At 39.0% G+C, this 14,392-nt stretch overlaps 1 protein-coding gene across 2 annotated transcripts in view; it reads right to left on the bottom strand.

Annotated features, from left to right (window-relative positions):
* Nucleotides 1–14,392, bottom strand: part of LOC115731290 (cysteine-rich receptor-like protein kinase 44) — a 101,955-nt gene that overhangs the window by 9,775 nt on the left and 77,788 nt on the right. Inside the window, exons 3-8 of one of the 2 annotated variants that reach the window (XM_048276956.1) lie at nt 5,389–5,423; nt 5,103–5,230; nt 4,746–4,956; nt 4,417–4,654; nt 4,180–4,330; nt 3,656–4,100 (exon numbers count right to left, since the gene is read on the bottom strand). The exons of the other annotated variant lie outside the window; for it this stretch is intronic. Of the exons in view, the coding sequence (XP_048132913.1) occupies nt 3,783–4,100; nt 4,180–4,330; nt 4,417–4,654; nt 4,746–4,956; nt 5,103–5,230; nt 5,389–5,423 (1,081 nt within the window). The 3' untranslated portion in view covers nt 3,656–3,782. Of the gene's footprint in view, nt 1–3,655; nt 4,101–4,179; nt 4,331–4,416; nt 4,655–4,745; nt 4,957–5,102; nt 5,231–5,388; nt 5,424–14,392 lie in introns of those variants that run through there. 2 annotated transcript variants of the gene reach the window in all.

Below are 14,392 nucleotides of genomic sequence, written 5' to 3'. Positions count from 1 at the left end.
ATTGGAAATTTGACGTTTTGCCTTCCTTCTCACAAGGTCAAACTAGGGGACATCTCCCTAATCTTGGCCACTGAAGTAAAGGGCGATCGGAACTTCCTGAATCACCGCTCGCCTTTTAATGTCCTATTCAAGCACATTTTTCGTGCAAGTCAAATGCAGAATGGAACGAAACCAAAACTTCCAACATCGGTCATGTCCAGGGGCAATTCCAAGCTATAGTTGTACCAATGCAACCCATTCCAATGGAAAATGGAGCAAACTGTCAGAGTGTATAACCGATCCAATAGTCATCCCCACATAACAAGTAGAGCATCTCGAGTCTTCGCTCGAATCATTTCATGCAAGTTTTTCTTGGGCAAAAGCCAGGAATGAGTCGCCCGCATATATATGGGCAATCCACAATCCCCCAATTCTTGAGAGTTTTATTGCAACAGACCCATGAGTTTTTCATGAAACTATCACAAGTTATTGCTACGTTTTGCATGCTTGGAAGATGCTGAGATGTTGCATAGCTACTTTGTAAAGAAGTATTACATTTGAGTAGTATTCACATTTTTTATGAATAATCAAGTTGTAAGTTTGAACCTCACATTTTCAGGTTAAAAGTTTATGTTTCTATTGCTAACCTTCAATGGGGAACAATCTTATTCAGGCGATTCAAGAAATTCTACAGAATGATTAGGGGTGTGCAATCAGACCGGGTTTACCCGGAACACGGATCGGCCCACCCGAAAAACAGGGTCGGGAATCGGTTCCCGCTTAAACCGGTCCGGGATTTGGTTTCAATTTTTGGGAATCGGTTGAAACTGGTCCAGTTTCCGATTCTAGGTGAAGATCCACTCGGACCGATTTTAGAACCGATTTTTAGTTTTTTTTTTTTTTTAAGAAACCCTAGTATCTAATCCATCGTCACTTGCCCTTTGATTGTCTCACATCCCTCACCTCCTCTCACTCCTCTATTTCTTCCCATCTTGTCGTATTATCTATTATATTTTGAACTGTTGCTTTTGGTGGATTGTAATTTTTATTGTTTATTTTATCAATACTCATATTATTTTGATAAAAAAAAAACAAGTCTTCGGGTATACCCTGGAACCAGACTCAAAAACAAGATTGGTTTCAAAATAGGTTCCAAGACAAACATGGTCGATTTTCGGTTCTAAAAACTGGGAACCGTTTATAATAGGATCGGTTTCGGGGTTTAGGTGAGGACCTGGCCCATCCGGCCCATGCTCACCCCTAAGAATGATCATGTTGAATGAGAAACATCAGGATGACGAAAGGCTAGCTGTTTTTCCTAAATGTTGATCTTTAGCGAGATGAGTGAAAATTCTGTGCTGACAAGGTAAAAAATTATCTTATAAAAAGTATGACGACCAAGGTGATGAGAGACATTCATTTCCTTTACCTAAGCACTACATGATATCCCTTGATTAATCCATTTGAGCGGCGGATTTATTTCTTACCCCTATCAAGAACTACCCCATACTGGGGCATCAATTGAAAATCTCAAAAATTGCTAGAATTTTCTTGCTCTCACTTGTGTCAATTTTCAAGTATATTTAGTGCATGCGAATTCTGCAGTAGCTCAAGTGCCCTAGATACGACAAAGAGTATTTCTTTCTATATCCTATGCACTATATCCTTTGTCTAGCCAAATTGAGTGGTGGATTCACTTCATACCTCCCAATTGGCAATCATCTATTCACTTCATGCCTCCCAATTGGCAATCATCTCCACAGTCAAAGCAATGAGGCTGTCACAAGTCCTAAGATGAGCAAAAAGGTCAAAATACACTAGAACATTGAATTCAAGGAAGCAATGCAGCGTATAAATCCAAAAGAAAAAGGAAAAAAAGAAGAAAAAATAGAGAAAAAAGAAAGAAAGAAAGAAAAAAAAGGTTTCAAGAACAACTTTTGCGAAAGCATTCCTAAAGGATGAGATCATTTGCAAAAGGAAAAGAATTTGCTGAAGTCTGGAGTTTCAAGTTTCCAAAATGACGACGCAAAAGAATTTGCCGAAGTTTGGAGTTTCAAGGTTCTAAAATGATGACTCCTTAGAAAAATCTGCAGCTATCCATGAAGAAATCTCAAGAGCAGAAATCCTGTGACCAAAGCGTGAAGCACGGATGATCATCAATTTCCCACTCATTTGCTACAAACAAGCCATTCATTTCCAAACCGAAATAGAACATCCGTTACATCCCTCACAAAGTCTCTTCAAATTAGGGCACTGAGTTAATGCGGGATCTCGAATGTTTATGAACATTGCTCGAAGAAGTGCGAGCAATATTATTTTATCTCATTTTGCAGGTTTTTTGACTTGTAAATTCGAAGCAACCGATGATACCATTTCTTTCAAAGCCATGACTCGCACGAGCCTCACATTACAGTCCTTATAAGAACCTCTCATATTGGTCAAGTAATACTGATTGCGAGAGTACCTAGACTCTTGTCAAGCACGATGAAGGCAACTTCGAGCGATTCTCGTACAAGCATCAATGATCGAGTAAATCAGCCTTGTCAAAAGAGAGTGAGTGAAAATTCTTGTTGACTGAAGGTTTTCTCATTCAAAATGATCAAAACAAATTACAGTTCCTTTCTGAATTCTTCGCTTCGCTATGATAACTACTACAACCATGACCACAACTTCAGTATGACTGTTACAGCCACGCAGCATGCAATGGAGAGTATCTAGGTTGCGACGTACTAGCTACTTGAAACGTGCTCGTGACAAGCTACTTTCGGAATGTTATGGAGTTGGGGCCCAACATCAACTTAAAGGTTGCAAAATGAGATACGAGGCCTACTCATCTCGTCCAAAATAATAAGTTCGGTTCAGTGATGACTATTATATTACAAATATTTGTTAGAACCCAAAATAATGTCCATGAGATTGTATGCATGTACACATGCATGCATCTATCCATATGTAGACTAGCGGACACAGCCTATGTTTTTCTTAGAACCCAAAATATTTCTCATCTTAGAAAGGCCAAGTGTTCTTCAAAATTTAGTTGGGGACGGTAATGAAAACACGGTTAAATCAATCTTGCGTTAGATCACGAGAAGGAAAATCTCTGAGTTAAATCCAATCAGCGCAATAACCTCAAATTATATTACATAAAGTCTAGACTTGAAATTACTTGTGAATCAAATTATTTCAGTTCCAATTAAATCCAATCGCTTCCAGTCAAATCTTGGGGACTATAAATTTTTGAGGATCTATATCAAATCTTCAAAGATGTGATGGTTATCGGAACATGCTAGAGCAAATCTCGGTTGTTTATTGCAATTTTTTATTTGATTTTTCTTATGTTTCGACAATTCATACGGAAATTACGAGGAAAGAGATGTGATTACGACCGGATACAAACGGAGAACTGATAGGGATGGTTCAATAATGCTACATTATCTTCTTAATTCCCTCATCGAATAAAAATCGCAAAAATTAGAACAAAAAATTGTTGAATTTGCGAACTACCGTCGACACAAAACCCCGTATAATTCAAAAATTCTATCAGAACTATTGAATTTTGTAAGAGCAACCTGTTCCAGCTGTTCATGTCTTTACACAATTAGAGTAAGGCATGACCTTTTGAGAATATCCTTCACTTCCAACAGTCCGAGTATGGATTAAATCCCAAGCCAATGAAGCCATATAACTCCCCAATAATCTAGAGGAAGAATAAAATCATGAGGATGTCTTCTTGATGATCTGAAAACCATGACATAACACGAAAAGTAGTGCGCAGCGCATGCTGATCTCTCGTTTTTTCAAGGCTACCGAGGATATGGCTCGGTCATAGAGACCTCGTTTTTTGAGACCCCATGTACCCTCGAACTGTTATCTTGTGTGGATGGCATATCCAATTCAGCACCCCCGTGGATGAAGAATGCGGGTTGCGACGGCACTTGGAGACTGAACGAGTGGCTGTTAAGCATCAGAAGGACCGAGGCCATCGTTGGCCGGTTAGCCATGTTTTCTTGGACACATAGTAGACCAATTTGGATGCACCTTGCGATTTCGGTACTTGAACCAGAAGTTAAAGAGGAATCAATGATGTTTGATATTGTTCCATCCCTCCAACTCTTCCAAACCTGAAAACATTAGACAAACATTGAACTGATTGGGCTCCGAAACGTTATGCAAAATGAGAAGGTGTGTTCTTATACTCACATAGCCTATAAGGACCTCCGTGTCATCACCCACGCGGAAAAGATTGTTCCTCTGACCACTCACAATCTCTAAAACCAGCACTCCAAAACTGAAGACATCGGACTTAACCGAGAAGTTTCCACGCATCGCATACTCTGGCGGCATATATCCGCTGTGCATCACAGTAAGTCCACCATATTAGCTTTATAGTTTGCCTTTGTTCTATCTGTAAGCACTCCAGGATGTTGTAGCACTTACTAGGTCCCCACGATCCGGTTTGTCTTGGCCTGACTTTGGTCCAGCTCAAACAGCCTCGCCATACCGAAATCCGATATTTTAGGATTCATATCCGAGTCCAACAAAATGTTGCCGGCTTTGAGGTCTCGATGGATGATACGAAGCCGAGAGCCTTCGTGTAGGTAGAGCAGCCCTCGAGCAACACCCATTATTATCTTGTGACGCGTATTCCAGTTGAGATTCGCACGCTTCAGGGAATCTATGCATTTTGATAAAATCACATTCTACAAGACGTCCCTTAATCCTTTCATGAGGATCTAAAATCAGGCATGACAAGCAGAGAAACATACCGAATATGAACTGATCGAGGCTTGAATTGGGCACAAACTCATAAATGAGAAGCCGTTTAACTCCTTCCAGACAGAAACCAAGGAGCCTGACCAAGTTCCTATGTTGTAGCCTAGCTAGTAACATGACCTCATTCTTGAATTCTATTTCTCCTTGGCCGGAATTCTGTGACAGCCTTTTCACTGCAATTTCCTGTCCGTCGGAGAGCTGACCCTGGAATTTCATCAAAGTAGGTCCTCGTGAGTATCGATTGGCACATTGAAGCATTTCAAAGAGGATCAATTGATGTCATCTATGATTCTTGTGTTGCTTAAATTTTGAAAACAAGAGAGTAGAGGATGTGCTTTGTCAATTATTACCCTGTAAACAGCACCAAAACCTCCTTGTCCAAGCTTCTTGGTATTAGAGAAGTCATCCGTTGCCGCTCTGATAGTACCGAAATCAAATTGCAGCGACTCAACCGTGCTAATTTCATCCTCAACTTCACCTAGAAAGAGAAAAACACGGTCATTTGGAGCAAACAAACAAACAAACTATTTTGCTGCTCTAAAAGCGTAGTAATTGGTCAACTTCATCGTGTCCATGATCTTTTAAACCTCATAAACAGTTTATACACTAATTCAAATAGATAAAGTAAAGACTCACCTTCAACTCTTTGTCTGGCCTGCTGCTTCTTCTTCCTTCTTACGATCAGGAGTACGACAACGCCTGTAACAAGTAACCCAGAAACACTTGTGGTGACTGCAATGATCACAGTCCTCGTCCAATCGCTCTTTCCACCTGCAAGAGCACAGGCACCTCATTTTTTTTTTTTGTCATTGCTCACTGTTTACTAAGTAATACACTGGAGAAAGTACAAAAGCGCCAATCTTATGGTGCCTTTGTTTAGCAGAAAAACTCCACAAGAACGATTTCCAGAAAAATGTCTTCCAGGAGTTATCCTTTATTTGCTGGTATGTGACCTAAATTTTTTTGAATTTTTTGTTGTTCTTCCTTCTTTTATTACAATTTGTGGCTGGCAAGGGTCGCTGGAGCTCGTCGGCCGGTAGGCTAGGGCCGCGTAGCCCTCACTCGGCCTCACCCACCGCCGCCTCGCCTCGCATACTACCTAGCAGCGTCCTCAGTGCTACGTTGTACATGTCTAGGCTCGAGATGTTATTCATGTTGTACAACAAGTAGTTGGGGTCGATCACAGCGTCATCAGTGCCACGTTGTACGTATATCGGCAAAGATTCTCTTTCTACTCACCTCCATCTCGCTCGCTCGTAGCTTGCCTTCCTAACTCGCCTATGCTCAGTCCTCTCATTCATCTTTTACAATATACCATTTTGTTGCTAATAGTATTTTGCTGTAAAAAATGAAACCAACAAAATCAACAAAAGAAAAGCAGATTGTAGGGAGACATTGGAACTAGATTGAAAAAATAGGGAGTTTCGAAGGCCGATTATAGGGCAACACATGGTAGGTTCCATGTTTCAAAAACCAAAAACTGGTTCTAACCTAGAATCTACCCATCTTGGAACTAGATCGAAAAATTAAGGTAGTTTTCATGGTCGGTTTCAAGGCAACACATGGTAGGTTCCAGGATTCAAAAACTGGAAACCAGTTCTAACATGGTAAGTTCCAGATTTGGAAGCTACTTACTCTAAAACCGATCACCCCTAGTCAAGGTATGACAAATTACACATATATAGTTTTTTTTTTTTTTTTTGGTCGGATCACATATATAGTTGAAGTACCTATTTTTCAAATATCTCTCTAAATTATTTTTTTATGTGGAAAATAGAGTAATTATCTTATTGACGGTCGGTGCACTGAATGTATTCAATGTACAAAAGTTAGTTTCACTGACATTTATTAATTTGTTAAGTACATCTAGCATTATTCTTTCTTAACCGTTGACTTGAAACGTTCAATGAGTGTAGAGAACCTTCCAACTCGTCAACTACCCACAATTTTGAAAAACGGTTTTACAGGTGTTATTATTAGCGTTTTCTTTCTCGTTTGATAATCGTCATTATATTCAGAAACTTGTGTTTGAATTAATCAAAGCTGTTTTCCAAAAGCGAAGCATGGATTTTGGTCAAGATCAACATTTACGAGTAACATCAACTAACAACATTCGACATTAAACTTGATCCATCACGGTAGGCTTAATATCATTTTTGAATTTCCTTATAGTTTTACGGGCATGTGTTCAAGATCTAGGGAAGTACGAGTTTGAGCATAAATTATATTTTCAATGAAAGATTTATGGTTTAGCATTTGCATTATAAGCTGTATATTATGAAATAAAGACATTGCGAGTGCTACAACTTCTGTACGGCGCTTACTTGAATCCCATGATTTTTAAAGAACGTTCACCATATGTGTCATGCCATGTCGGATTTCCAAGACTTGTGGTGAGCAGTTTATCAAAGTTACGACATCACTCAAGTGAGCATCGTTTAAAAGTTATGGCACTTGTGGCATTCTTTTTCTAAGAATGAGTAGGACAAACAGACCAAACCGAAAACCAGCTCGATCGGTTAGGTCTAGTTCCTTGAGATGCCACTCCAGTTCCCAATTTCATAAAATTAGAACCTTTGATTTTCGCTCCGATTCTCGATTCTAAGGGGAATCGAATCAATGATTAAAGTCCATATTGGTCATCTCTATTAATAATCCATAGTTCTATTGGACCGCCCGGGAACATGTTTTCTCGGTTCCTAAGTGGGACTCGACCGGACGGGAACCGATCACCTTTAATTTTTCGTGTCGCTCCAATAAAAGTTACTTCCCCGAAATCTATGATTCCACATGCATTTCGAAAAATTGATACGAAGATTTCAGAGTATATAACATAATATTGTCTTATAAATGATGATAGAGATTGAAATGTAGACTAGGGCCACAAAGAAAAGGAAACCATTATCTTCAAAGTTGATTTTTTTTTTTTTCTAACACGGACACTTATGGCCCAGGTCAAATGAACTTTTGGGTGACTTAGGCGGATTGACCAGGAAGAAAGAAGCCTAGTGGGTGGTCCTAGACTGCTAGTGGGAAAAGGAGAATATAAAATGGTGAAAGGACGATCACACAAAAAGTGTCTTGACCAATAATTCAACATGAATAGACTTCTGAAATTGGTAAGAACGAACTTGCGTAGTCTTTAAGACGATGCATTCGTTTTACAGAGGCAAAAAAGCTTACTTAGCAAGTTCTACGTGGAGAAAATTACTTATTAATGTGGAAAACTTACTTTAGGCTCCATTTCTTCCGTGAAAATATGGTATTTTTGAAAAGCATTCTTCAAAAAGCTGATTTCAAGAACAATGAAGATATTTTTCGGTATTTAGCTAAAATCTAAAAACGAACTGAAAAATATTTTCCGTCTTTTGGTAATAAAAATCTCATTAGATCTTCTTTATCTTTGCTAAAAAATTGCTGACCTGAACTTGGCCTGTACTCACTAGCACGGTTGGTGCTAACATGAAAATTTTTTGTACTTAATAAACAATTCCTTACTTTTTAATAGTTTAATATCTTTAAATATTTTTATAATTTTTTTCTTTTTTCTTTTATTTCTTTCTCCGCCGATCGCTAGGCCTAGCCTCATCAGACGCGGGCGAGTTGGAGCCTCGATTGTGGCCGGTCACTGGCCGTTGCCGTGGGAAGAAGAAAAAAAAGTAAAAATTATTCAAAATAAAAAATTATCAAATTTTTTTACTAATTTAAATAGTTGAAAAGATTAGAAATGTGAAGTAGAGGGAATAAGAGAGGAAATTTTTTTTCCTCTTTTCAAAATCGAAAATTATTTCCTCACTTTTGAAGTTTTTTTTTTTTTTTTTTGGCCATGGATGGAAAATGCTTCCTTTGATTAGTCTATTTTTTGCGAAACAAAGACCAAAAAGTCCAGAGAATATTTCGTCGGAAATTATTTTTCGTGAAACAAACGGAGCTTAGATTATGACAAAAAAACAAAACAAAACAAAACAAAACAAAACAAACAGAGGCTAGATTTAAATGTAAATGCATCGTTGCTTTATCGTGGGTTCTAGTGTGACATCCAAATTACCCACTGTTAAAGCGCCGCCCCCCAATACTTTTTCCTAGAGATCAAAAGATCCAACATCATCCACTGTCAAATGATGTACGGCGTTGTTAATCTTGTCAGATATATATAGACTGCCCCTCAAGTAAAGGTGCGTTTGATAATACTTCTATTTCTTAGAACAAGTTTTATTAATAAATAATTTTTTTTATTTCTATTCTTGAACAAATTTTGAGCAGAAGAATATCTTTGATAATTGTGTAAAATTTCTATTTCCGAAATAGAAGAAGAATATAAATGTATTTGGTATGGCCCTATTAATTTATATTCCCTAGTTTTTATTTGATTATAAAAATGTCAATGTAGATTTAACAATTTATGTTTAGATAAAATTAGACTTTTGTAAGGACTCAACTAATTAAGATATTCAAAGATAACCTTAGAAAATACAACGTAATAGTTAGTAGGGGTGTTGAAAATACCGGAACGGCCCCTACCCGACCCATGAATTTAAAATCAGGCACAGAATTATGAACGAGGGTTGTGATTCATGAATTTAAAATCAACCGAAAGTTTAAAAATGAACCAACCGTTGGTAACTTGGGCATTTGCAGGTGGAGGAGCAGGAGGGTTGGCCTTGGGGACCGGAGCTGGTGGTGGCGGAGAAGATGGAGGATTGCCAGGATCGGACTCGAAAAATGGGTACAAGTCCCATCGGAATATGCAGCTCGGCTTATTAACACCACCACCTTGTTTTCCGTGGCAGCATCTTTGATAATCATTTATGCATTCCCACAGGCAACTCTGGCAATCAAGTGGAGACAAATCGGGGCTGCATTGCAGCAGCGCGAACATGGTCTGGAAGTTCGGCAACACCGTGCTCCCGGTTGCGAACTTGAGATCTGACGTCCCCATCGAAGCCCTCGCTGCCAGCTCCTCTGTCAAGTTCCTCCATATCGGATCGAACTGATCCTGATCCATCGGTAGGTCACCAGTGTTATAATATTCTATGGTTGGAAATGTCTGCTTCACGCCATACATCAGACCATCGGCGTAACGGATGATGCACGGAGGATCTCCTTTCCCCCAGGAACACGCAGCTTTCTGAGTCGGACACTTGATCATCAAATCTTCAGCAGCAGAGCTTATGCACTTGAAGCAAGTGTCGTTCGAAGAATCGCCTCTGCAGAAACTGAGCACATAAACAACGTCTGAGCCGTTCCCTACCTTCCCAGAGTAGAACCTGCCCTTTGAAGCCATGTCGCTAGCTAGAGAAGAGAGGACAAGTTTGCGGTTCTTGGCGTAGTTGGTGGCGGCTGTGAAGTTGCCCGTGTTGTAGCAGTATTCAGCGTGGGAGAGGTCGAACGTTAGGATGTGAAGACAGAGAAGGACAGAAGGAAGACGAAGAAGAAAAAGAGGGATTGAAGGAGGCTGTGCAGACATGGTGTTTCCTGGCTGCTTTAGCTCCATTGTGGAAGATGAGACGTATGAATCGTCCTCTGTGGAGGTCGTGGTTGGACTTGGGTAAATGCCCGGATACAAAGACGTGGCTGATAAAGATTGAAGCAGATGAGGACAATAAAGGAAGAAGACCATTGCAAGAATCTTCAACTTTAGGTTTCTGATATTTTCCGACACACGGCATGGTCCATGTGAAGGCGCGTTTCATCAATGCAAATGCTAAGGTCGTTTTTGTTTTGTGGAAAAAAATGACTTGAAAATGAAAAATATTTCCATTTAGCATTTTCGTGAACGATGAAAAAATTTTCGTTTATTTATTTTTAACAAATCATATAAGCGATATATTATTTTTCAAATCATTTATTTTTTACGAAACAAATAAAACCTAAATCTAACATTCCATGGTGGTGGCTTGAATGGCATGGGCTACTATTCCACAAACGTGAGGTCAAACTCACAGAGGCTAAAGTTGTTTTGCAGGAGCATGGCATCTAACTTTATGCAGACGAGTTTTGGAACTTTGATATTCCGGCGGGCTGTGTCGATTTGCTCATCAATCTCGGATCTCTGAATCACAAATAGAGGGCTGATCATGGATTGGGAGACCCATCTGTCTCGCCCAAGGACGGTCGGCCCAAACGACAATATAGGCATGTCTGAGAATATGCATATCATCATAAATTGCTCAATCAGCTCCTTCTTACTTTCGTGTTCATGCCTTCGTTTGCTTAGCCAGACCCAGTGGCCACAACCTCCATGGTGGTCAATCCCACCAGAGGAGATTGTGCGTTTGTTGCCAATGGTAGATACATGTGGTGGAAAGGCTGCATTGGTGGTGACGGCGCTGGTAGTGACGTCTCGGGCGAGGCACGATGATGGTGCTCCGATGCGGCAGCGGTGGCGACATCAGGCGAGGGGTGATGGTGGTTGAAGGAGGATTTTCCTCTCTGAGAGAAAAAAACCGTTTGGGTTGCTGGGAAAGGAAAGAGATACTTATGCGGCAGCATCCCAACCATTCATATACAATGGTTGATGGGGCAGCCTGGGGTGACAAATTTTCAAATTTGTCGCCTTAGGCTGTTTTTGTTTTTGTTTCGTTTTGTTCATTTTTTTTTTAGCGCCTTTTGGCTTTAAATTTTAATAGGCCGTTTAGTTTCTTGCAATTCATGTTTGAAGTAGCCCATTTTATTTTCAAATTTAAGATAGGCTCGATTTTCATTTTTAAAATTTTTCAGAAGTTGTCATTGTAGAACTAAAACCAGAAAAATGGTCCAATTTGGTTCTTAACTACAATACAGTTTGGTCTGGTTCCGTTTTTCTTTAAACCGTACTTATGCTAATCCAACTTGGAAAATCACTTTTCGCCTCGAGCAATAGCCTCGTCGAGGGCATGAAGGGTTTACACAATACCCATTAGGGGTGATCGGTTTTATGATGGATGATTTTTACCCTAGAATCGAGAACCGCCCGTTAGGGACCGGTTCCGCAAAATGTGAACCGTGAACCATCCGCTCATTTCATAGATCCACCCGAAAACCAAACCATCGGTCCGGTCCGATTTCCAGTTGGATACCGGTTACGGTTCTACCGAGCACGAACATCAATTAAAAAAAGAAAAATGGACCAATCTCTAGCGGTTGAAGGAGGAAATATTTTAATAATGCAAGATAACAATGTGGACAACGATTTAGTACCATTGCCACATGAAAAAATTTCACTATGCAAGATAACAAGCATTGTAATATTTGCAAAAGTTATTTCAAAAGAATATATATTTGTATTATATAAAAGGACCGATTCAGTTGGACCGATTGGATGGTTCTCACTCAAAATCGAGAATCGAACCGGTACCCGCCGGTTCCATAAAATTGGAACCGAAATCCGGACCGTATCCGTCGGTTACCATCGAAAATCGGCCAATTGAGTACGGTCCGATCCAGTTTGGGTGGATCATGATTTTTTTGCTCACACCCCTAGTACCCATCTAATAAACTAACCTAGCGGTTTCTTGTTGTAGCCGTCTTAATTAACGAGTGAATGAAAACTCAAGCATCATTTAGCAAATTGGAGCATACTATAAAGGGCGAGCGAGTTGGAGAAAGAGAGGAGAAATATCTTATCATGAGTAATCCTCCAAGACACGAAACTCATCCTTCATCGAGGAGATCTGGAATCAATAAGATTACAACGAGATAGTCAGTATGAGTTCTTTTACCCACACAATTAGGCTATGTTTGATTTGGATTTCTATTTAGGGAAATTACCAATAAAAGTTGTTAATCTATTGTAATTGTGTCAATTCCATCCTAAATCTTTTTTTTTTTTTTTTTTGCTGATTCAATCCTCAACTTTTTGCAATTGTGTCAATTTTGTATATACGGTGAAATTTTGACCAGCAGGCGACCTAATATTTTAATTATTTTTTATTTTGCTATTTTCTTTTTTTTTCTTTGTTTTTCTTTCCCTTCCTTGTTCTACCTACAACCGGTCGCCGAGCCAGAGGATGACCAATGAGGGTCGACGTTGTTGTGGCCGGGCGAATTGAGCTTCGCAATTCCAGGCCGCACCGTGCACCACCTACTTCGCCAACATCAGCATGATCTCCAGCGAGTACTTCCAGCCTCCGGGTAAGATCTCAACCTCGCATAGCAGTCCTTTTCTTTGTGCATGATCTGTTCTATCGAATATCGACATTTCAACTCCTCTTACAATGTTAATGACTTTTTTCACGTGAATTATCAAGCCACAGTAATATTGTTGTTACACATAATTGATTTTGTGACAACACTTGATCTTGACTTCTGTGATAACCCGTATATGTTTGTTTAACGTCAGTCTGCTACGATTTCATACGCACTTTGAACAATGGGAACACTCGTTCCCAAGTATATAATCTAATATCGTCTCATCAGGAAAATGACGAGAGGAAACAATAGTCTGCAAAGTTGATTTTTTCCAACACGGACTCCTATGGCCCAGGTCAAAGGTGCTTTTGCGTGACAAGACTGAACCGTGGAACATGGTCAACAAAATGAAGACTGAACCGCAGGTCAAAAGTGCATTTCCAACACGGACTGTTGTGATTTTTCGTCGTTTGTCTAAGAGAATTTTTTAGTGGCTGTTACAGTCTATTTAAGGCCATGTAAAAAAAAGTTAAATTTAAGTAAACTTGGTATAGGATCCACTCTTTTAAAAATTTATTGCTCATAACATATTGTTATTCTCATAGTCAATCAAAAACTATTACATTAGTAAAATCCTTTGTATGGTATTTTAAAGGGTTGATGGTGTCATAAATTTTTATCCCAAATTATATCCATCAAAAACTCTAAATTGATATACCTGCGAAAAATTTACCATCTATTAGTTTTCGTTAAATTTGGTTAGTACCATTAAAAATCTGACTATAAGGGTAAAAACTCCAAACTGGGACACCCATAGCTGTCACATGTCATCCAACTCAACAATTTGATGGTATAATTTAACAAAAACTAATGGAAAGTAAATTTATCACATATATACCAATTTTGGATTCTTGATAGTAAAAAAAATTGGTTTAAATTTATCATAAATATATCAGTTTAGAATTTTTTGTGATATTAACCATATTTTAGATTCAACAAGGTAGTAAAAAAAAGTACGTTTGACCTATGATTTCCATAGGATGATCATCTTAGGATAGTCGATATGTATCTTATCGGCTTATAAATCTATTCTTTTGAGAATAATATGTAGGACCATTACATCATTATTGCTAGGAGAAAACCCACCCAAAAAAAAAGTGAAAACTATTTCTGACTTTGACGAATTGACCAAGAGCAAATAAGCCTGGCGAGTAAAAAGAATCCTTCCGAGGCTAGCATTGCGTGCGAGCTCAAGTATAAGGATTCTTTCCCCTTCGTCCAAGCAACACCCGTGAAGCTCAATCAGATTTTTGTGCTGAAGTCCGACCATAAGAGTGACCATTTTCAAGAGTGGCCTACAGTCAATTTTTCATTTACAAGAAACAATGTTTATCTCCATGTTGTGATGTAATTCCCAATTAAACATAAAAAAAAAATTCCACATACCCAATAAACTTTGTCGAATCCCCTTTCTCTAATCTTATTGCCTTTCGTAAGGGTGTGCATTAAAACACTTCTCCATGAGAAATCA

The sequence above is a fragment of the Rhodamnia argentea genome, chromosome 3 (genome assembly GCF_020921035.1).
Source record: "Rhodamnia argentea isolate NSW1041297 chromosome 3, ASM2092103v1, whole genome shotgun sequence".
Taxonomy (NCBI): Eukaryota; Viridiplantae; Streptophyta; class Magnoliopsida; order Myrtales; family Myrtaceae; genus Rhodamnia; species Rhodamnia argentea.
Note: the sequence above shows the minus strand (reverse complement) of the source record. Positions and strands in the feature narration are given on the sequence as shown.